Source organism: Arachis hypogaea, chromosome 16 (genome assembly GCF_003086295.3).
Source record: "Arachis hypogaea cultivar Tifrunner chromosome 16, arahy.Tifrunner.gnm2.J5K5, whole genome shotgun sequence".
Classification (NCBI taxonomy): Eukaryota; Viridiplantae; Streptophyta; class Magnoliopsida; order Fabales; family Fabaceae; genus Arachis; species Arachis hypogaea.
This window is the reverse complement of record NC_092051.1, coordinates 24,688,574-24,713,785: the sequence shown is the minus strand read 5'-3', so window position 1 is coordinate 24,713,785 and position 25,212 is coordinate 24,688,574. Positions and strand designations below refer to the sequence as shown.

Here is a 25,212-nt window from a genome sequence, read left to right as displayed (position 1 = left end):
GTATATCTCGTCATGTTGTCTTCTGGGAGCATCACATGTTTTCTCGGTTATCATCCTTTGAGTCCATTCCTTCTACTCAGTCACCTTTTTTTACTCACCCCAATGTTGACCTTTTTCCTAGTAATAATTCTAAAGGTTCTATCTCGAGTGACCCTCCACAGCCTCCTGTTCTTCTGCCTTCTCCATCTCCCGATGATTCCAGACCGGACGATGATCCTGCTCCTACCGTCATGCCTCCTCCTCCTACTCGTTCTTCTAGGGTAGGAAATCCACCTCCTCATCTTTTTTATTATCATTGTTTTTCTACTATCCTTCATCAACATGAACCTAAGTCATTCAGAGAAGCCTCCACAAATCCACATTGGCAACAAGCAATGCAGGAAGAAATACAGGCACTTGAAAAAACACACACTTGGGATTTGGTTGATCCTCCTTCTAATCAGGAAGTTGTGGAAAGCATATGGGTATACAAGATCAAGACCCACTCTGATGGTTCTATTGACCGTTATAAGGCACGATTTGTTGCTCAGGATTGTACGCAAGAATATGGTATTGACTACGAAGAGACTTTTGCTCCTTTTGCTCAGTTCACATCTGTTCGAGCTCTTCTTGCTATTGCTGCAGTCAAAAAATGGTCTCTCAGTCAGATGGACGTGAAGAATGCATTTCTTAATGGAGATTTGAAAAAGATAGTCTATATGAAACCCTATCCAGTTATCCTTATCCTTCTAGCAAAGTTTGTCTCCTTCGCAAGGCACTCTATGGACTTAAGCAAGCTCCTCGTGAGTGGTTTGACAAGTTTAGCACTACCATATGCAATCTTGGTTTCACTTGCAGCCCTCATGAGAATGCTCTCTTCATTCGTAAGAGCAAACGTGGAGTTGTTCTTCTACTTCTGTATGTTGATGACATGATCATTACTGGAGATGATGTTGATGGTATTTCTGATCTCAAGGGATCCCTTCAGCGCACTTTTGATATGAAAGATCTTGGTTCTCTCAGCTACTTTCTTGGTCTAGAAGTCATATCCACCAATGATGGCATCTATCTCTCTCAGGCTAAATATGCTTCAGATCTCCTTGCTCGAGTCGGAATTACAGATAGTTGCACTAAATCTACTCCTCTTGAGCCTAATGTTCGATTTACTCTTATGGATGGTACTGTTCTGGATAATCCTACTCTTTATCGACAGCTAGTTGGCGGACTCGTCTACTTATTAACTGTCACAACCCGACCAGACATCGCCTATTCGGTTCATGTCCTTAACCAGTTCTTGTCAGCTCCTCGTACTACTCACTATGCGGCAGTTCTTCGCATTCTTCACTACATCAAAGGCACCCTATTCCATGGCCATTATTTTTCTGCCCATTCCTCTTTATCCCTTCAGGCGTACTCAGATACTGATTGGGCTGGTGATCCTACTGATCGTCATTCCACTACTGGTTATTGTTTATTTCTTGGTGACTCTCTCATTTCCTGGCGAGCTAAGAAGCAAACATTCACTGCTCGATCAAGCACCAAAGCTGAATACCGTGCCCTTGCTGACACCACTGCTGAAGTTATCTCGATTCGTTGGCTTCTCACAAACTTGGGTGCTTCTCAGTCATCCCCAACTGATGTCTTTTGTGATAACTACAGTGCTATTCAGATTGCCCATAATGATGTGTTTCATGAACGCACCAAACACATTGAGATTGATTGTCACTTTGTTCGACAATGTATCCTTATTGATGCTATTCATCTCATCACTGTTGGAACACTGGATCAGACTGCTGATATCTTTACAAAGGCTCATCATTCGACTTGTTTTCGGACTCTGTTATCCAAACTCAAGATGGTATCCTTAGCTCCCACTTGAGTTTGAGGGGGGATGTTAAGAGAATAATTAGAATTGAATCAGATCAATTAGTATCATTTGTATTTATATAGCATATCTGTATATTAATTGTAGGATTCTATGTCTTTATTACTTTGATTTCTCTAGCAGCTATATATACCCCTTGTACATTATATTTTTTCTCAGACTGAATAATACACAAAAACACTTTCTTTAGTTTGGTTTCTTGTTTCTAACACTTTCAATCATATATTAACGCATAAAGCTTGTTCTCCATTATTTGTTAGCTAGATGGATCATTCACTCTCACTACATTCATTCTTCTAGATATGGAAATCTAATATGCTACGTTAAAGATCAATTATTTCTACTTTAGTTTTTAATCAATATATATAAGGTGCCTTCTGTGATGGCTATTTGCAATCTGTGGCTAGCGTGGCTATGAGAGTCTGGCCTATGATGATACGACATGTGCTGGGTTGAGTGGCAAGTTGGACCACAAAACTCTAGGTTTGAAGGAAGGTAACTCTTCTAATGAGGACGGTAATTATAAATGTCTGTGGTCCGTGCTTAGCCTTGTCATTTAGTTAAAGTGTTAAACTTGTACAAAAATAAAGGAACAGAATTTTTTTAAAATAAATAATTTAATTATTTTAATTAGAGAAAATTTCATCTTTTTTTTCTAAGATATTAAAATGACAATCTTTTCTCTTCTATTTATAAAATGTATATTTTATTTTATAATTTTTTAAAAATCTCCTCTTAATTCATTTTAAAAATACATTTAAAAAATATTTTGATAAAAATACAATTTAATCAATAAAAAAATAATTTATTAAAGGATATTTTAGTAAACAAAATTTAATGACAAAAAGATAAAATTTTTGTTAAGGGGTATTTTATAAAAAATAATTTAATTTTTTTTTTGAAAAATGGATAAAGTTAACATTAGTTAACACAAAAAATTTAAAATAGATTAAAGAAAAGATTTTTTAAAAGTTATAAGAGAGAAGAATCTAGATTTTACAAATAGAGAGAAGGGAAGTGTCATTTTAGCATCTCTTAAGGGAAGAAAATAGAATTTTTTCTTTTAATTATTATTTTTTATTCTTTTTTAATACTAATTTAAATATATTAGTTTCTAAGAAAATAATGTGCTGATTTTAAATGAACAATTTTAAATTACGTGATGCGCTCAGTCGCCCATTAATCAGTGAATTAAAACGGCCTATCTTTTCTGTTGTTTTGAAACCGTCTATCTTCCTTATTATTTAAAATTGCTTGTTTTTCATATTATTTAAAACGTTTCATTTTTAATAATTTGGTCTAATTTAAATTATTAATATTTTTTATTAGTTTTAAAAATTATATTTTTATATTTATAAATATACATATTTCGTTTACACTATAAATAAAATACATTTATAATTATCTATTTTGATGATTAATACGAAATAAATTAATGCGACGTAAATTGATAAATACACTATAAATTACATATTTCGATAATTAAAATAATTAAATTATTTATTTAAAAAACCCCAATAAAAAAACTACTTGTGGAAATTAAATTAAACAAAGAAGTAGTGATGACAGAAAAAAAATTTAATGAAAGAAGTAAATTTTAAAGAAAATGAAAATCAGACATATCATGAATGAAACTTAAGCGGCAGAGAGAGCCCTGAACGCTGGCTTCCATGGAAGAAAACGTAAGGTTCCGACTGTTAATGGCGTAGGCGACTGGCTTGTTCCGATCAGAATTTTCTGGCTGTGGCAAAGGGAGGACTTTCTGGCAACAGTAGAAGCTGGTTTTGTCAAGATAGATGATCTTTACTTTCCACATGAACGGTTTCGATTTCTGTAAGAAGTCATAGTCATGTGATTAGTAATATGTTGGACTCTCGATTTGTAGAAATTAGAAATTTGTTTTGTAAATGAAAATCGAATTTTTAGGCCATTGGACGAATGAGTGGAGGACTTCGAATTTTTAGGTCATTGGACGAATGAGTGGAGCTCAGACTCCGTGGATGAGGGGTAGAAGATGGATGGGCTCGATGTATGACGTCATAAGAAAGGGACACTGAGTCACCGCGACGTCATAAGAAAGGGACACTGAGTCACCGATATGTGTCATAAAAGAAGCAATCCTACCCGCGGTAAAAAATGTAAAATTATCCGTGCTTAATTTGCTAAACATGCCTTTAAAAAATTAGCTACTAAACCATGTATTTACATCTCATTGAACACTCATCTTATAGCCACCGCTAACCATGACTATCGTAACCACCAGAGACGCAGCCTATATATAATAGCCATTGAAAGCATCTTTAATTAGAATAGTATATAGTATTCTAAAGCTAAAACAGTGACATTCCACTAGATACTAGTCAATAATTAACGACTCACCCCTGCCCTTTATATATGCAACTTCTTTACACTTACATTGTGGTCTATACTCTATACATCCACTGAATCTAGCTGCGACGACGCACATGGAAACTCCATTGGAATCAAGTGCAAACAATCATCTTAAACCCAAAGAAGAAGAGAAGGAAGAAGAAGACAGCTTGAGTCTTGCCATGGAAATGCTGGGTCTGAATGTGGTTCCACTGGCGGTGAATTCAGCTGTTGAGCTTGGTGTGTTTGACACCATAGCCAAAGCTGGTGAAGGCGCCATGCTCTCTGAAAAGGAAATTGCCTCTCAGATTGGGAGCAAAAACCCAGAAACACCTCAAATGCTGGATCGCCTTCTTAGGTTGTTGGCAAGTCACTCTCTCCTTCGTTGCTCTGTTTCCCAACAAGATCATAGTCACAGACTCTACAGCCTCTCCCCTCGCTCCAAGTATTTTGTCACCGATGCGGACGACGGCAGCTCGTTGGGACCAACCTTGGCTTTGCTTCTCGACAATGTCTTCTACCAAAGCTGGTCGCACTTTTCTCTCTGTTAACTTTAAAATGAATGAATAAACAAATTGCTATCAACTCAGTTTTGTTCTCTTTTTTTTTAAACTCTGTCTTCTTATGCATTGGTTCAGGAAGGGAGTGAAAGGAGCAATTATGGAAGGTGGAATTCCATTCAACAGGGTTTATGGCATGCAATCAAAGATTCAATGAGGTGTTCAACAAAGCTATGGTAAACTCCACCACTCTAATAATGAAGAAGATTCTTGATTTACAAAGGCTTTGAGGACATCAAAACTCTGGTGGACGTTGGTGGTGGTTTTGGGGTGAATCTTCATTTGATCACTTCCAAATATCCGAATGTAAAGGCTATTATTAATTTTGACTTGCCTCATGTCATACAACATGCTCCTCTCTATGCTGGTAAAATATCAGCAATTACTCTATTTATATTATGTGCCTTGATAGAAACTCTTACGATGGCCAACTAGTTAAACCCATAGAAATTAGTTGGGATTATAAATAGGAACTGTTACTATTGTATTGGGAAGGAATTAATGAATTGAATATTGAACTTGGTTCAATTTTTAATTTCTCTCCTTAATTCGAAGATGGAGTACTTGCATTGATTTAGGAAGTACTAACAGAAACTGAGTAAAGTTTTTCTAATCTAATGATGCTGCTGTAGGCGTGGAGCACGTGGCAGGAGATATGTTTGACAGTGTTCCTAAAGGAGATGCCATTTTTTTGAAGGTGGGTTCCTTGAATAACATGATAGTTTTGGTGTCAGTCGATGCTTCATGATTGGAGTGACGAGAAGTGCTTGCAGCTGTTAAGGAATTGTCACAAGGCTATTCCAGATGATGGAAAGGTGATTGTGGTGGAGAGAATTCTGCCGGTGGTTTCTGATACAACACGTGATGCCAAGTCTAGTTTCCAATCTGATATCTTAATGATGATTCAGAACCCACCAGGAATTCATTGTATTGGCCACAGCATCTGGATTTAGTGCCATCAAATTGGTTTGCCACGTCTCTTCTCTCTGGGTTATGGAGATCTTCAAGTAGATTACTACTATTAATTAATTGCCTTACTGTTGTCAAATGTTGGCAGATTACCAATACTTTTCCTTATATAAATACAATTAAGTAAAGCATCGATTTTCTAGAAGTGGATTATTAATTTACATAAATGGTTACATTTATTGTTCGTGCTAACTTAAGAGATTACATTCCATTGGAATAAAATGAGTATGGTTTACATGTTCACCAACACCTACACCAACACAAGGACAATGCTACAACATCGAACTCTTTTCCGTGTAGAAGATTTCTTAATCTTTTAGTAGCTGCTGCCTATTATTTCCTTGTATGTTTCTTTTACTTTGCGTATGAAAGCGTCCCTGTGATTGAGGAAGACAATAACTAACCATGTTAATTAACTGAACCACCCTCTGTTACTGTAAAATTGTAGTTTAGGCAAGAGGAGTTTTGGTTTACCTGTCTGGCTTGAAAACTAGGTTCTTATATGCAAACCACTGCAAAGAGAAACACGTAGGGAAACAGAATATGAATTAATAAATACATACATAATACATAATACATGTTCCTAAGAGTAAAATTTGATGAAGTTACCCCAGTGTAGCCAATGCCTACGACCTCAAGAAGCCCCGGAATTAAAGGAAGCCTATCAATTGCCTGGTTGATTATTAAAGCAAATGGTTACTACTTACTACTACAGCCAGAAAAGAAGAGAGTCATAATGTAATGTAATGGAAAATGAACATACTGAGATGACCCCAGTGGAGCCCCAGAGTGCAACGCCACCAAATACGGCTATTGAGCTCACTGCATATTTATCTTCAACTTTGTCCCACTGCAAAAACAAATCAAATCAAATTCAAGTTGAAAACACGCATTAATTAATTCCTTATTTATGTGAAAGATCCTTACAGCTTCTTGAAGAGTCTTGACAAATTCAGGCAGCTCAGCCACCTCAACTGAGGCAACATCTGTTGCTACCGCAGACGGCGGAGCCTCTCCGGTGGTAGCCATGGCCATAACATTGCGAGCGAGCTTGCGACCTGGAGTCAAGTCACCGATTAATTAATTAAATAAATTAATTAATAGTGAAGTGTGAAGAGTGTTGGGATGACTTACAGAAAGCAGTGGCCTTGGAAGTACGAAGGGGAAGCGTGGGAAGGGCCACACTTTGTGGGGAAGAAGTTGAGGAATGCTTTGGAGCCTTGCCATCAACAAGTGTTGATGAAGATGATATAGTGAGAGTGGAGGAAGAGGTTGAAGCCATTGCTAACTGCTACCGCTACTGAACCGTCTTGTTAATCTACTGTTGATGTGTTTCTTATGGGAGAGGGTCAGATATTCCCACTGGTTCAAGTGCAGCGCCACTCGTTTCTCTTAATCTGGATAAACCAATGCTGACATGGCTGTAAGATAGGCCTTTTATGGATACAAGCTTTATGCTTGCCATTTTCGACACTACAAGACAAATAATGAACAAGCCCCAATTGCCAGTAAACACATGAAAGGGCCGTAGCCAATAGAAAATGGCAAGCCCATCTTCGTCAACACTTAAGCCCAGCCCAAACTGCTCATGTTACTGTAAAAATTAAAGAGAAATACCTAAATCAGTTTTAAGAAATTTTTTATTGAATAATCAAATTCTTAACAAATTTTAATTTTTAGTTGTTTTTCTCCTTAAAAAAAATTAAATTATTAAAAAAAATGCATGTTACTAGGGTTGTTGTCTACTCTAATTTACTAGGGTTAGGAGAAATCCTAATTGTGAGTTTATCTTCATTCTTGTGAGTGACTTCAGTCAATCAATAGCAGCACTAGTTGCCTCTTAGAAGTGTGATGAACGTGTGGCTGATAAAGAGAAAAGAGGTTTTGAGATCTAATGATGAGGATGCTTAGGAGAGCATTGAGAAGTGTAATCGAAGTCTGATTGGGAGACTGCGGGCTGATCGAAAATTTAGTTCCAGAACATTGGAAGGTGCTCTCTGATATGACGGCAGCCAGAAGGCTTTAGGGTGCTTAATCATAGAGAAAATGTATTTCAATTCTTCAGCAGCGAGGTGGATATGCTAAGAATGGAAAAAAGAGGACCATAGCTGTTTAAGAACTATATATTACATCTCAAACGCTGGAGGAGAGATTGCTTGATTGATGAGAAAGAATTCTCCCACATTCCGATACGGATCCAGCTATGGGGTTTATCGAAACAATATAAAAGTAAAGGGATTGGTAAAAGGATAGGAGGATCGTTGGAGAAAGTTATGGATGTGGATCTGTTTAAGATGAGAGAAAAGGAAGATCGCATTGTTAAAATATTGGTACAACTTGATATCACCAAATCTCTGCGCAGAATTATGAGGATCTCAACAATAATCAAATTCTAGAGGTGTAACTAAAATACAAGAAAATTAGCTATTTTTGTCATTATTTTGGAGGAATTGGTCATGAGATTAGAGGTTGCAATGGCTATTTGGAGGATTCGATGGTTGGAAAAATAGAAGAAGGATGGGGGCGTGGCTCAGGGCAGACTAATTTGGTCGAAAAGTAGAAGGAGACAAGGAAAACAAGAACCCAAACCATAACTCTAGCTCTAAAACAAGAGGTCCTAAATAGCAAAAACCAATTCTGGTATGCCTTATTCAAGGATTTTCTAATCTTTCAGTAAATGATAGGAGCTCATAAGCTGTGGTGGAAGAAGAAGAGGTTCAAAGCATGAACAAGGGGTTGCTTCTAGGTGATTCTGGGAAACAAAATTTGACGTTAGAGGAGTCTTAAAGGAAAAAAAGGAAGGCCAACGAGGAAGGAGCAACTCAGATTCAACATTCTAGCTCAATTAAAGCTTTTTCAATCGGGGTATGTGAAGAGTTTGGGGGTACATTGGAGAAAGAGAAGCTGAGTTTGAAGAAATTAGCTAGAAGAGACCAAAATCACAAACCAGTAGCGGGTGTGATAAATCCATATTTTACGAAGAATTTTGGTTAGAATTGAGTGGATTTTATCGACTTATCTTGCATTTATTTACTGAAATAGTATAGTTTTGTGAATTTCTCCTAATTGTGCTGAATGATTAAAAAAATATTTTTTAGGCTTTAAATTGCTCAATTTAATTCGCTTCTATTCCATTCGATGCCTTGATGTGTTTGTTGAGTGATTTCAGGCTTAGAAGGCAAGGATGACTTGAAGGAGTGAAGAAAAAAACATACAAAAGTAGAGAATTTATGAAGAAATAAAGTTTGGAGCATCTCATGGTTGTGTGTACGCATGCCTTATGCGTACTCATGCCTCATGCATACGCATCTTTTGTGCATACGCATCCTTCATGGGTATGCATGACTGTCAGCACGTGATTCACTTAAGTGAACACGTGGGTCAGGATTTCAGAGCTTTCTTGGGCCAATCCAACTCATTTCTGAAGTATTTGATGCAATTTTCAAGGAGAATCAAGCGGGAGAATAATTAGTATAGTTTAAAACCATGTTTTAGAATTATACTTGCAACACAATTCCCTTTTGAAAAATTCTGAACCAACATCTAGCCCTCATCAAATTTTTGATGTCGTTGCTTAGGAATTGCAATGGTGTTATATTATTGGCTATTGTGGATATCGTGAATAGCTTGCTTTTTGGTTATTTCTTAGTTTTTGCTAGTAGTTAGGAGTTTGTTTTTTTCTTTGCTTTTTGATATTCTTTGTTTTGATTTTCTCTCTTCGTTATGAATTCTCATCCTTTTGGCTTTGGGTATGGTTGTAGAAGTTTTGTAGGAAATGGCAATTCCAATGACGGTTTTCACCAAGGACGGAATTATCACTTGAGAGAAGAGCCACATGCATATAGACAATCCTCATGGCAATCGCCTCCTCCACCCCTCTATGATTATAATCCTCCCTATGGTGCATACCCATTCAATGGATATAGTAGTCCTTGCAATGATTATAAACCTCAACCACCATATTCACATGATCGCCGTCCTCAACATCGTCCTCAACCACAATACTCTCAAGTCCCATTCTACTACCAAGTACCTCCATGCGATCCAAGTCCCTATCATATCACAACCAACCTTATGAACCTTACCACTAACCTTGTGAGCCTCATGCACAACCATACTTTGAACCACTCTAAAACCAACATCAATACTCCCATAACCCTTTTGAACCATTACCCCCATATACACCACCTCCATATTCTCACCCTTATGAACCCTCCTTTCTACCACAACCTTCCATGGATGATACTCTTTATTCCTTCCTTCAAGAACAAATGGAGGCGAGAAAGGAGAAGTAAGAATCAATCGAGCAATCCAATTCTATCATGGCTACCCTAGCCAATGCTCTAGCCCGATTGAACTCAACACGTTCTTGCAACAATCCAAACACTTCCACGGGTGAATGTGTATCACTTCAATTGAAGCATGTGGAGTGGAAGAGAGCTTGGAGCTTCAACACGATAAAATTCTCCTTTTCTCCACAATCATTAACAAAAGAAAATCATCAACTATTGATCCAAGAATAAAAAGAGTTTTTCCTAGAGTAAGAGGAATTCTAAAAGAGACGAGATAACTACATGGCTACTATAGCCAAAGGCTTAGCTCATTTAGCCTCACAACAATTTTGCAATAATCAAAGCATTCCCGTTAGTGGATATAAAAACTTAGTTTCAACCAAAGAGTATAGCGTGGAGGAAATATTAGAGCCTCAAATGGAAGAAGAAGGGTTGATGAGTGAAACTCAAAAAGCGGAGGATGTTGAAGAAGAGAGGTTGGAGGATTCATTTCTAAAAGGTGAAAATGTTGAATGCGTTGAATCAGAAGGAGTGGTTGAAAGGTTAGAAAGAGTTAAGCAAGCGACAGATTCTATAATTAAGGATGATTCCATGCCAAGCAGTGATCTCACAGAGTTTGTTGAGCCTTTTTCTGCTGAATTTGAAAGTGATGTTAAAGAAGACCGTGCATAACCTCCGAAACATATTTTAAGCAATGAAGATGATTCGGAAGAAGTTGACGATCAAGGAATCAAATTTGAAGAAGCTTTCCAAGAGGTGGAGGTTGTCAAAGAAGAGTCAAAGGGAGAGGGACGACTATAACACATCTATTGGATATCTCCCTTGCTATGTCACTATCCATATTACAAGTTGAGTGGGTAATCATTTCATCCTTTAATTTTCTTGCCCATATCAATATGCTTTGTTGGAAATGGATGGTCAACTTAGAGCTCTTTGTGGGTTGGTGAGTAAGAAAGAGTTGGATATTGGTTGGCAACTAGAATCAAAGTACATGGTGGAAGGAAGCTCCAACTTTGGAGTTCGAAGGTGGAGTAAAGAAAAATTCAATGGATCCCAAAGGAGGATTTTGAGCTTTGAAAAGAATTCAAAAGTTTCGTCACCTGAATGAAAACTTGAAGATCAACAAGGAAGGGTGTTGACAAACAAAGCTTGGAATCTCGGGATACAATGTGGGAATCAACAATTTTGGGGTCTTACCACTTGCTTGGTATTTCTTGAGAGCTTGGTGTACATAATTTGGAATCCCAGTAGACATTGAAAATTCAAGCATTGGTGGAGATTCAAAGAGGAATTCAAGCATAAGCCACCATAACAAGAGCGTCTCCAATTGTCCAACATAAGGACAATAAACAAAAGTGCTAGTGAGAGACACCCCACCATGGTAACACATTTTTCGCTTTCTTCTTTTGTATATATTGGTAAATAAGTTTAAATTTTATTTTTAATTAGTTTTGTTAAGTTTAATTGGTAGTTTAGCTTGTAAAATAAGGTTTGGTATTGATTTAGTATCATAATTGGGTGTTTGAGATGCCTAGTGCGGTGAAAAAAGTTGAAAAAAATTTTGAAAAATAGAGCCCCAAATCATGCGTACGCATCACCCTCAAGATTTCACCAATTCATGTGTACGCATGGACCATGTATACGTATGATACCACTCCCGAATCGAACATAAGTTTTGCGAGTATTGTGCGTACGTACAATACCAAAACAGAACCAAACTTGGTTTGTGCGTGTACTATGCACACGTACAACCATATAAAAGAATTATGTTCCCCCTCTAATAGAATTACTGCAGAGATGGAAGAAAATTCTGCAACCAAAAAATAATATTTGGAGGATAGTGAGACATCTACAATGGGAGGGGGTGCCACCCAAAAATGGGCACCTAAGGAGGTATGAAGATGATGTCGTGGATCAAACCCCTGACAGTTTACAATATACAAGGGTTTAATAAATTCCATTCCCCCGAGGTGCTATTCTTGTGCGAAACTAAAAATAGTACCTCGAGTGTCGAAGGCATCCTAAGGAGAGTAGGGTTTACTGTAGTTTGTACAGTGGATCCTATTGGTCAATCTGGAGGATTAGCAGTGGCATGGAAGGAGAGAGTGAGTATTCAGATTTTAGGCCAAGAAACTTTCATGATACGACATTTTGAATTAGAAATTCGGCGATGTAATTCGAAATGGGAGATTCTGGCGATTCATTTGCACGGGAAGAAATTTACAAGGTGGAACAATACTCATAATTACTGTAGCTAATTGAGAATAGTAGTAACCCGATTATACTCATGGGAGACTTTAACGCTATTAAAGCTCAACATGAGAAGGAAGGGGGCAGACCTAAATCAGCATCATCTATTAGAAGTTTTAATGACTTTATTAACGTTGGTGGGATGGTGGATTTGGGCCACGAAGTTGATAAGTTCACATGGTCAAATAGACAATTTGGTAGCAACTTTATCAAAGAATGATTGGATAGAGTGCTAGTGACACAACGATGGAGGGCAGAATTTTCAAATAGCTATTTTATGCACCTAGATGATATGAGTTCAGATCACAAGCCACTCCTTATTGGTTCGTCTAGGGAAGTGAGGAGGATGAAAAGAAGATTTCGATTTCAAGAGAAATGGTGCGAAAATAAAGAGGTGGAGGTGCTGATTAAGCAAACATGGTCTCTAAACATAAGGGTTCACCTATGTTTAGACTGGCAGAGAAACTAAAGGCAACTAGACACTGCATAGTAGAGTAGCAGTGGAATTCTTCCCCTAATTCGAGAAAGAAAATTCAGGAAATTAAAGAGAAACTAGAAGGGGAGACAATGAAGGGTGTTCAAGCTAATGGAGCTTCTATCAGTGAGCGGGAGGCTGAATTAGAAGATGCACTTGAACCAGAGAAAAGATATTGAAAAAAAAGTCTTGGGTACAAAGATTGAAAATGGGGAGATTGCAATACCAATTTTTTCCACTCCAAGTTCCAATGTAGGAATAAAAAAAATAAGGTGCAAGAGCTAGAAGATGTAGAAGAAAACATAGCCACCAATGCTAAAGATATTGCAGCAGAACCGAGTGTTACTTTGAGGAGCTTTCTACATCTAGTAACCCGAGGAATTCAACTGTGGAAATTGAGGACATTCCAATAAAAATAAATGCTGCCACTAATCGTGCACTTATCAGAGTGATCAATGAGAAAGAAGTGAAATCTGCTGCTTTTTCTTTCAACCCTTATTCAATCTCAGGAGATGATAGTTTCACTGCAAAATTCTTTCAATTTTCTAGGAAACGATTAAAGGAGATATTTTTTAGACGGCGAGAAATTTTTTCTTAGGAGGTAAAATTTTGAAATCCTTTAATCACATACATATTTGCCTTATCCCAAAAATTTCAAATGCAAAATCCATGAAACAGATTCGACCAATAAGCTTGAACAATATTTTCTATAAAATCTTATCAAAGATTTTAGGGCATATGCTTCAATTTGTAATGAATAGGTTCATTAGTGACAATTAGAGGGCTTTTATTAAAGGTCGGTTGATTAGTGATAATGTTTTAATTGCCTATGAAATTATGCATTTTCTGAAAAATACGAGCTATGGTGATTATGATTTAGCTCTAAAGCTTGACATGAGCAAGGCTCATGATAGGGTGGAATGGAGCTTTGTTTGGGAGTTAATGCGGAAGTTGGGTTTTTGTAGAAGATGAATGGAATGGATCCAGGAACTGGTGACGACAATTTCGTACTCTTTTACTATGGATGGTTAGCGTCACGGCTTCTTCAAGCCATGTATAAAGCTGCACACAGATCGGATTGGATATGGCCAAAAATTCAATCCGATCTGCACTATATTCATCGGATCAGATCAGATACAATATCCACATTTTTTATGCTCGAATCCAATCCGATCCACACATTTGCGGATAGGATAGGATTAGATCGGATCGGATGTCGGGTATATCTGGTTAAATTTTTTTTAATTTGAAAATTAAAAACAAGAATCAAAATAATTTCACCACAAAACAAACTCTAATGCTAATAGTTTCTAATTTAACCAGAATCAGACCATAATAATATCTAAATCATAAAAAAAAAATTGAAGAGGGACATAACTAAGAAATTATAGAACACAAAAAATTTATTGACAAAATTATCTTCCCAAAGCCTAAAAGGAAGTAGATCCAGAATTGTAGAAGTGAAGCAAAATTGCAAAAGTGAAGTAGATCCGCAACTGGAACGACGATCAGAAGCATAATAATGGTGACGATTGATAGAGCTAACAAACATAACAACGGACAGGGGGTGACGAACAAATGCAAGGAGGCGAGCGGCGATTGGCGAAAAGGCAAGGCGTCGAGGAAGAAAAGAGGAATGACAAGAAAAAAGGCACGGTTCAGCAAGGTAGCGTGACGGCGATGGATGATGTAGAGAGAATCATGGTGAACCACGATGGACAAGGCAAAGAGAAGCACAAGGAACGGAGGAAGAGAGGAGTGCAAGTGACGTTGGAGAGGTGAGTGAGACGCCGTTAACGGAGGAGAGCGGCGGTGATGGATGAGGTTAGAAGTAAGCTTTGAGAAAGGGAAGAGCTCTGAGCCTGAATGAAGAAGAGAGGCAAGTCTAGGACTCAGTAAGAGAGGAGAGCAGTGCTGCATATAGATTTAGGGTTACTGGGTTGGGGGTTTCATTTAGGTATTTATATTATACAGTTATATATTTATTTATTTATCAAATGTGCAGAACTACGGATCGGATATGCGAATATAAACGCAGTATTCGCTATCCGATCCTATCAAAGTGTGGATCGGATCGGATCCGATGACTCTACGGATAGGATAATATCCACAAAATACGGATCGAATGCAGATAAATACCACAGATATTATCCGATCCATGTATTAGCCTTGGCCTTGTAAAGGGTTGTGTTAATGTGATCCTCTTTCCCCTATCTATTCTTGTTTTGTGCAAAGGAATTGTTTCATCTGCTCCACAGAGGAGAACAGAAATTGAAAATTTTAGGTTTGAAATTTAATCCAATGTGCTCTAAAGACAAATGAGCAAAACATTACAACATAAAATTTTAATAAGGTGTTGCATAAACACAGACTTACATCCCAAAATTTTGCCAAAAATTTTTTTCCTCTTTTAGGTCATCAATCAAACCATCAAGTTTGATCTTGAAAACTCGACATAATATATCAGGGCGGTCTTCTACCTTCAATCCAATGGGAGTCACTTCTCTTTTTATCTCATCCCATTCAGGGTTACAGGTCATAGTGATAAAATAGCTAGGATATCCTGCATATCTGCAAATTGCAAATGCATCTTTACAATTATTCATCATGTACCTAGGTTCACCGGTAAAAGTATTGGGAAGAATGATTCTTTTGCCAAGCCTTGCAACATCTACATCCCCGTTTATAAGACTTTCATTCAGACATTTGTATTTATCAACCCTCAACTATAGTTGTTTATACCTAAAGAATTTTAACCTCTCTGATTTTACCATTGTGTAGGTATCTACCAGAAACTGTTGGAATAATCTCTTTGATATCAAAATTAACAGAGATTCACCCATCCATTTTCTGTACGTAGTTGAAAAGCAAAGAATTGTCACAAAGTGATTGTTTTATTTTTCTTTGTAGGCCTAGCGAAGATAGAATCTGATGTTGCAATACCCAAACAAAATCCATCCTCCCCATACGAAAACAATAATGGATATTGCAAGGCTAAATAAGATGGGTGAAAAATATCAATTTGTTGGAGCTTTCTAGTTTGACTCTCTATAATAATATCTCTATCTTTGCTTAGTTGTTCGACATCGTCAATAATCAATGCAGCCACTTCAGATGTAGATGGCAAGTTGTATGTCCTGCCATCTGTAGTCCTTTTACTAATCAACTTAAACTTTATGTTTGTGCAATTTTTCTGTTGGTATCTATCTCTTGCATAGCGAAAACTCTTTGCCAAACTATTATATTTGTCTAGCATATTTCTTAATATTGCCACAATTTTCTTATCCCGCTCATTTATAACTTCATTGGAACTGCACAAAAAAACACAATAAATTTTGTGTTATTTTTCTCACAGATAAAAAATAACTAAAATATTTGACTGGTTGCATAAAAATTACCGAAGTGTGCCTATCCGATTATCAATCTCATTTTCTGTGTCATAGATATATAGTTGGGTAAATGTTGGTCGCAGACTATTCGGAGGAAGTAAGCTACCAATGCTATGGTAGTTTTGACCCCAGGCTTAAAAATTGGAGGAGCAGTCCCATTGTTCACCCCACGGTCAATTTTTCTGGCCATTGATGTAAAACAAAACATTGAATTAAATGCCTTTATATTTTTTAGAAAATGAATACTTCTTTGATCTCCTCCAATATGAAGCTGAATGAGCTCATCAGGAGGCACAGAAAGTAGAGGAAGCTCGATCTTTCCTTCCATACAACATAATAAAAACTTTGGTTGGGATGACTGTTTGAATTCAGCAAGCCTTTTTTCAGACCATATCCATGCTTTACAGTGTTGACATTGATAAATAGAATTTTCTATATCCCACACATCTGTCGAATGAACTCTCTTTAGATACTCAGTTGTCATACCGATGCAATTTAGTCCATGATATACACAAAGATGCAAATAAATATATAGATAAAATTTTACATACCGTCTAAAGTTTCTGAGGATGGTATAAAATTATCTTCTATATTCACATCCGACATTGAATCATCATAACTATTCAAATAGTTTCAACAGCAGAAACCACATACATTCAACTCTTTCACCGTCTCAGTACAGGTCTGTCCGAATAGAGTTGTGGTCTCCTTATCGAACACAACAAAAGTTGTTGTAGCAGTTTGAAATTCCAAAAAACAAACAATGAACTAAACATAAAAAAAGTAGTTTTCTATAAGGCACTCACATCCACAGCCGCACGTAACTCCTTTATTGTATTCTTCTCAGTGGAATATAAAACTTCATCTTCATTAATATACGCCGGTTTGCTAAAAAGCACAGACAGGTACTGTGAGATCTCTCTATAGTACACACTACTTATCAATCACAACGCCATAAAAATACAGTCAATATACACAACTATAAATAATTTACAATATTGGTACAATACCTTTTTCAAAGCATCACAGTCTTAGGAATATCTGGATTTATCAAGAGTCTGGTACCATACATAATGTTCTATAAAATATTGGTACCTATGTACAATAATTATTGCTTAAATGAGTTGTACAATTATATATGACAGAAAATTTATCAAATGGAAAGTAATCAAAAGTGTCCTTAGATTTAAAAAATCGACTATAATCTACTGTGAACGTAATTAATTAGTAAAAATTTTTTATTTTAGTAATGAGCTATACAAAAAATATTTATTACAAATATAAAATAATAAAAAGTATTATATAATAACAAAAATATAGCTTAAAATTATATATTGATTAATTAATTGTTGAGTAATTCAACATAGAATTTACAATAAAAAAAATAAAAAAATTGGTGATATAATTTATCCATGTGTATATAATAATATTTTTTATCACTTCAAATTTTAATTTCTAGAACACCAGCCATTTGCCGGAATTGTTATTACTATTTTCCTATGAAGTACGGACACTTTGCTGAGTTGCCGTATCTTCGTGTCGGACACATTTCGAATACGACACTCACCGATACTCGTCCGACACGCATATCTACTGTGTCCAAACTGTGTCTCAATAAAAAATAAAAAATTCTTCTCCGAACATACTTGGACACACCTAAATACCATCACGTGTCAGCATGTCCGGTCTTATTCTTAATATATATTCTTAAAATAAATTTAGATATAGTATATATTATTATTTATTAAAACAAAAAATATTTTAATATACTTGATATAATTAAAATAAGCCATTAAAAATAATTTAAAAAATTAATTTATATTTTATTATCAATAAATATTAAAATATCATTACAGTTTATCTAAAAAATACTTTATATTTTATATATATGCGTGTCCCGTGTCATGTAAGATTTTAAAATTTGCGTGTCGGCGTGTCCCATGTCGTGTCGTGTCCCGTGTTCGTGTCAGTATCCGTGCATCATAGCTATTTTCTATAATTTCACATGATCAAAAGTATTAAAACACAAAACACGGTACTTATAATTTTGCTTCCATGACATGTAGTATCACACTCTAAAATTTAAAAATAAAAAAATTACTATTATATATAACATCACACCATAAAATTTTAAAACTAAAAATACCTATTGAATCGCATCCCAATAATTAGTAGGAATAGCTACAATAAGATATAACTATTCGATAGTGATCAAATTCTCACATATCTCAAAAATTCTTTACTCTTGCAAATTGAAAAATAACTACCGGTAGCTGTTGGTCATCCGCTGCCACAAGACCCTTGATCCGGTCCACCATCTCCAAGAACAGCAATATTAAGCTTTAAACTGCAGAAAAAATATAAATTATTTAGAAAATAAAAAATTGCTTATATAAACATATTAAGTGCTGAGTAAGGGCATCGAAAAAATGCATCCGTCATTCTTAATATGAATGACCAACATGTCAAACAGAAAAACAGGAAAGTCCGCCCTGTCTCTCCAAAAGCCCGTGATCTAGTGGGCTAGCCTGCCCCGCCCCACCTAGTAAGGCGGTCTTAAATTTCTCCCCCGCCCCCCTAATGGTAGGCTGGCGGATTGGCGAGCTCTCCTTTTTTTTTATAAATCATTAAATATTAAACAATATATATAATTTCACAATAACTTCAATAAATTTATAATTTCTAAAAATATAAAAAAATTATAATTATAAATATATAATAAACATAATTATAAACCAAATTTTTCGAAACAAAATAATAAAATCAATATTGTCCAAAGCAAAACAAATATTATCCAAAATATAAAATTAAACATCTTCAAGTTTATAATCAATCAAACATAATCCAAAATATAACTTAGAACATCTTCAATTATCATCTTCATCCTCTTGTAGATTAATAACATCATAGAAATTTGTAAAAAAATGGTCTTGACAAAATAAAAGCTTGGCCCAACGGAAAAATCTGCACCGTCCCATCAAAGCCCGCCAAAGCTCATGGATTAGGCGGTGCGGGATAGGCGGACTTTTTAAGTTTGGCAGTCTCAAATTTCCAGCCCAACCCTCTTTTTTTGTCGGGTTATGCGGGTCAGCTCGACGGATTTTGGCCTGTTTGCCACCCCAAGTCCCTATCCATTTTCGGGTGGCAGGTCGTGAGGATTTCACGAGTCCCCATCTAGCTCCAAAATGCGAGTAATTCCTGCAAATACCTTTTTTTGGTTGTTTTTGTGATCATCCATATTGCTAGCATTCATTGGTTTATGATGTGGAGCTATTCTAGCCATTCAATAAATTCTCAGATAACCAAAGTTTAGGTTATATCATTTTTATACAGTCATATATATCCTTGTTATAACAATATTAATAGAAGATAAATAGATAAATACTAAGCTATTGCTTAAATATAAGATAAAAAATAAGAGGAAAAAAATAGAAAGAAAGAAAATGAGAGAAAACAAAATGGAAACAAAATTATATTTTTGTGTGTGTGCTTAGATGAAGAAAAAATGAATGAAAAGAAAATAGAGGAAAAAATTTATTTTGCTTGGATGGAAGGAAAAGTAAGAAGAGAAAAAATTATAATAGAATAAAATTATATTAATATTTTTATATATTATATATAAATTATAATTCAAATGGTAACTCTGTATTTTAATCCATGTTTGCGCTTCTGCATAAGTTTTCTTTGCAACTTTGAAGAGAAAAAATTTACATGAGCTCCACATACATTTTTATGTTTTTTATTCAATTTTTTTGTTGATCCAAACAATAAAAAATTAATTTTTTCATCTATTTTCTTCTCCAGCATTTTATTTTCCTACAAATTCTTTTAATCCAAACAATGCATAAATAAGTCACATTTTTCATATATATATATATATATATATATATATATATATATATATATATATATATATATATAACTAATATCACATATTAGGTTAATTTATGTTGATAAACCAAAGCCACCTCAAAATTACCTAAATCCCCCAAATTCAAAAATGTTACCTAGTTATCTCCATTTACATTTTTATATAAATCGAATTTAATGAATTCGAATTAGGGTAATAAATAATAAATCGAATCTATAAGATTCGAATTACTTGACATTGTGATTTGAAAGTAAATTGAATTCAATGAATTCGAATTAAGTCATCCCCTACTAAATCGAATCTATAAATTTCGATTTATATGGTTCATGCTAAATCGAAGCAATAAGGTTCGATTTATACTCACTTAATAGCAATCCAGCTCATTGTAAATCGAATCTCCTTCATTTGATTTAGTAGCATAGATAGCATCCAAGTAATTCGAATCTTATAGATTCGATTTACTACGAAAACACATAATTCAAACTCCATAAATTTGATTTACATAGATATGTAAATTGAGACATGCGCGTAATTTTTTTTTACTTTGGCAGATATACGTAAAATTGGTTTGCAAATGGTTTATAAAGGTGATTTACTCTACATATTATAACTTTTGAAATCATAATATTTTGAGAAGTGATGTATAGACAACTTAAATGTTAATAAGTCTGAAAAATTTAGAAAAAAATAAAAATATAAAAAATTACATGTTGATCCATAAAATTTTTTTAAAAATATTTGTCCATAGTCTATGATTAATAACTTTAAAATTATATATATTTTTTATTTTTATTTTATAGAGACTTATAATTTTGTTATCGGCGATATTAGTGGTTATAGAGAGATTTTTACCTTTAAATAAATTATAGAGAAATTAAAAACAAAACTGGTTGCTATTTTTCTGACAATTTATTTAGTTTTTTGTTTAAATTAAAATTAAATTATATATTCAATTTATATTTATTTGTTTATCCTAACGATGGTATATAATAGATAATATATTTAAGCATGTTTTAAAAGAAACTATTGAATTTTATATAATTGAAAGTTAACTATGAAATTGAAGCTAAGATGAAGTGAAATACAATAAACATATACATATGAGGAGTGAAATTAAAATAAATAATAAAAAATAAGGTAATAAAATAATTAAAAAAAGTAAAAAAAAAACAAAAAAATAATACATGTAGTTGATAAAAATACATTGTAAAAAAATTAGTATAATCAATTAATATAAAAGATGAAAGACAAAAATTAAGATATATTTTTATTAAAAAATTCAAGAAAAACATTGTAAAAAAGAACCTATTAATCAAATTTTATGAAAATATTATAAAAAAAATTAAAATATTAGTAAATAAAACAGTAACTCTTTTAAGAATTATTAATCAAAATACATAAAAGTACATTCTAATTTCTAGATATAAAAAATAATAAAAAAATAATTTAAATTAAATTTATTTATTTTATTTATTTGTTTATTATTTATTAAATAATTTAATATTTATTTAATTTTGGTCAAACTAAATAATATAATTAATTAGTTATAATTAATGTTGTTCACCCTAATGGTTTAATTGAAACATATTAAAACTCAAAGGTAAAATAAAAACTAAATGTTAAGGATAAAATAAAAATAAAATTTTATTTGCTATCTTGAATTTTTTTTAATAAAAATTTTATTTATACATCTTTAAAATGCATCACTTTAATACAATGATATTTTTATTAAAAATATAAATTATGATAAATATCTTATATATTTGTTAGTAAATTATATACAAATATTTTTTGAAGTATATCATTTTTATTATATAAAAATAACTTAAATGCTTTTAAATGTGATTATGATAATTCATTAAGTATTATATTTTTTTTTACTAATTTATATTTAATAATTTACCTCTAACTTTTAATTATAGCAAACATGTAAGATATGATGCCAAAAAAAAGCTAAAGCGACATAAATTTTTTACTAACAAAAAAAATATATTTTTTATTTTTTAGACACATATCTATTTTTTTAAGCTATACATTTTAATTTATATAAATTAATGACAATTAAATGTATAAAAAAATACTAATTAATAAAAAATTAAAATTTAAGATAAACATATCCTGAACAAATTAAAATAAAATAAAGATATTTAATTATGATCATTAATTATAATTATATATATTTACTTCAAGATTTATACTTCAAAAATTCAGTATATTAATATTTTGTATTTTTATTTTTTAATTTTAGACTATTACAAACATTAGTTATTCTCCAATAATGATAATATTTTAAAAAAAATAAACATAATTAAATAATCTTAAAATTATATAATAATTTTTAAAATAACAATAAAATATATAATTACTTAAAATATAATATTTGTGTAGTAATTGAAATTTAATTGCTAATATAAAAGTAACATATAATATCATTTTGTAATCAAATAAGTGTTTAATCAAAGAATTTAATATATATATAATAATATGACAAAATAAATAAAAATTTGAGTTTAACCATAATATAAATTGTAACTGATTTGATTTAATAATTTAAAAAAAATTGAATAACCCTTTTTAGAAATATGCCAATCAAAATAATATAGATTGAAGATGAAAAAAATATAACTAAATTATATAATATAATATAATATTCCTAAAAATTTGTTTTATAACCGATGTAATATCAAGATATTTATCATCACCTGTGGTATAATCTAATTTTATAATTATTTAAACGTTATTTTTATGAAAAATTACATTATTTATTTTGAAAAAAAATTACTCATTATTATAATTTAAATAGAATATAAAATAGATATTAAACTAATTATTTCTTTTAATAATTACCCAATTACAAATATCCATCAAGAACATGAGATGTAAGAGTATACAAAGTAAATATAATACTTACAACTTTTACACTACCACGATAAGATAATTATCACAAGTCTTTTTAGCATAAATTAAATAGAACAACATATAATAATAAAGAAACAATCAAATCCAAAAAAATTATAGAAAACCTGTCATCCACTACGACGGTTAGTATTGAGAAAGTTTTAACCATTTTTTTATTGAATAAATTACCATTTGTACCCATAAAAGATACAGATGCTGACAAATCTACCTATATAAGAATAAAACGACAATTATACCCACGGAAGATGGCTCCCGTGTGCCAAGAGTACCCGGACGTTGGTTACACAATTGGTCCGTTAGGGTATTCTTGGTACACGGAAGCTATCTTCTGTGGGTACAATTGTCGTTTTATTCTTATATGGATACATTTGTCAATGTTTGTATCTTTCATGGATACAAATGGTAATTTATTCTTTTTTTTTATTAGCTATCTTTTTATCTACTCTGCACTTCATCTACAAATATGTTAAGGACTAAACCTATGCTTCAACCTTTCAAAATCCCATATATTTTTGCCAAACACAATATTATTATGCTTTTTTTTTATAGAAACCATTGAATGGAAGAACCGTTAGTAAAAAGATGAGGTTTTCTTATAATATGTATGACTTTTTATGATAACAAAATAAAAATAAAAAGCATAAAATAATATTGTGTATATTTAAGTTAATTTTAATCCTTTTTAATAACCAGATTTGTCATATAATGTAACTGATAAACAATGACAGTTAATACGGATTTGATATGTTTTGAGTATGCTATACATTTTATGATTTTGTACGGAACAATATTAATTTTAATTTATATATTTATTATTGGGTGTTAAAAATAAAAAGTATTTGTATTGTTAGCATTTTTCAAACCTTCCTCAACTCTGATCGTGATTAGGTTTAAAAGATCACCTACCTCATTGGACATAAATGTAATCAAATCAATTTTCATCTAATAGTGCTATACATTCGCGTAATCATAGGAGAATCATATTCGCATAATTCTAGGAGAATTAACTTTAGCGAGATAACAATATGGTATTTAATTACCATATTAGTATTTTTATATATAGAATTATCAATCAATTATATATGGATTCTAATGAAAATAATATATTCAACATGGATATTGTTTGTTAGGTAAAAGATAACAGATTGATAAAGAAAATTAATTACAATGGGTATATTCATTTTAAAAAATATTTTTATATAATATTAAAAAAATATCATGGTCACCCTGAATTACTACAGGTTCAACTTCCATCGACAGTGGTAGAATGCCTAAATTGAGACATTTTCAGACTATAATATTTGTCAAACAGACAATTAATGAAATACTCATCCATACCTTCTCATTTTGAGTATATTTATACATAAAAAAAAGAGTTGAAATAGCAAGAGTGATAAAAATGATGATTTTTATAATTTTGTGTGGCTATCTATATATAGAAGATCAGAAGACTATGATTATTTAACAAAATTAATTTTATTTATTGCATTCAATTTGAATAACTAAAAAATTATCTTATTTTATTTTAGTCATTAATTCACATGATTTAAATTTAGCTCAATATATATGATTTGATTTGATTTAATTATTAGTAAAAAATATATTGAGAACCTATTTTATGCATAAATTTGTTATTTTAATAATTAATTAGATCTAATTAATTAATTAATACAGATAATTAGTATAATTAATTTGATTTAATTAATTAAAAAATACTAACAAAATATTAAAAAAATAAATTAAAAAATACTACCAAATCAATTTGATATAAATTATAATAAATTATGTGATATTTAAATATCTAATCAAATCAAATAGTTGATATAGTTGATTTATCATAATAAATTGTATTTAGTGAGTTAAAAGAAACAAATCGCTAAACACTCTTATAAGCATCCATGTTACGTCAACTCCATCATTAAGTGCAGAAACCTGATTTTTATATAATAGAATAGATAATAAATAGAATATATGAGAATATGATATGAGACATATTTTAATTATGAAATTGGTATTATATAATAGATTTTTTCTAAATTCTTATTGTTTGTTTGTTGCTAATTTTTACATAATTACTTAATAATTTTCACCTATGAAACTATCAATTACCTAATATTATGATTTAATTAATAAGAATGATGACATTAATATTTTTTCATAAGTCTTGTTATTATTTATAATTAGGAAATAGTCATAAATAAATTTATTTCCTTAATGAGTGATAAATTTGTTGTCAAATTCTAATAGGAAAAA

At 32.5% G+C, this 25,212-nt stretch overlaps 1 protein-coding gene and 1 pseudogene across 1 annotated transcript; one reads left to right on the top strand and one right to left on the bottom strand.

Annotated features, from left to right (window-relative positions):
* The first annotated feature begins 3,416 nt into the window (after positions 1 to 3,416).
* On the top strand, positions 3,417 to 5,908 carry LOC112758573 (cathecol O-methyltransferase 1-like; annotated as a pseudogene).
* On the bottom strand, positions 5,899 to 7,296 carry LOC112758572 (protein CURVATURE THYLAKOID 1B, chloroplastic). Its single transcript, XM_025807278.2, has 6 exons — positions 6,898 to 7,296; positions 6,691 to 6,821; positions 6,527 to 6,613; positions 6,373 to 6,435; positions 6,238 to 6,275; positions 5,899 to 6,140 (listed from the first exon to the last, which is right to left on the bottom strand). The coding sequence occupies exons 1-6, from the start codon at positions 7,043 to 7,045 to the stop codon at positions 6,080 to 6,082; spliced, it is 528 nt and encodes a 175-aa protein (XP_025663063.1). The 5' UTR covers positions 7,046 to 7,296; the 3' UTR covers positions 5,899 to 6,079.
* Between the last annotated feature and the right edge of the window lie 17,916 nt (positions 7,297 to 25,212).

Bases quoted from the DNA above. Each gene is read 5' to 3' on its own strand.
- LOC112758572 (XM_025807278.2), bottom strand. From the start codon at position 7,045: ATGGCTTCAACCTCTTCCTCCACTCTCACTATATCATCTTCATCAACA. The intron at 6,614-6,690 runs GTAAGGATCTTT...TTGTTTTTGCAG, and splicing joins TCAAGACTCTTCAAGAAGCT to TGGGACAAAGTTGAAGATAA. The intron at 6,141-6,237 runs GTAAACCAAAAC...CCTCAATCACAG, and splicing joins CTAGTTTTCAAGCCAGACAG to GGACGCTTTCATACGCAAAG.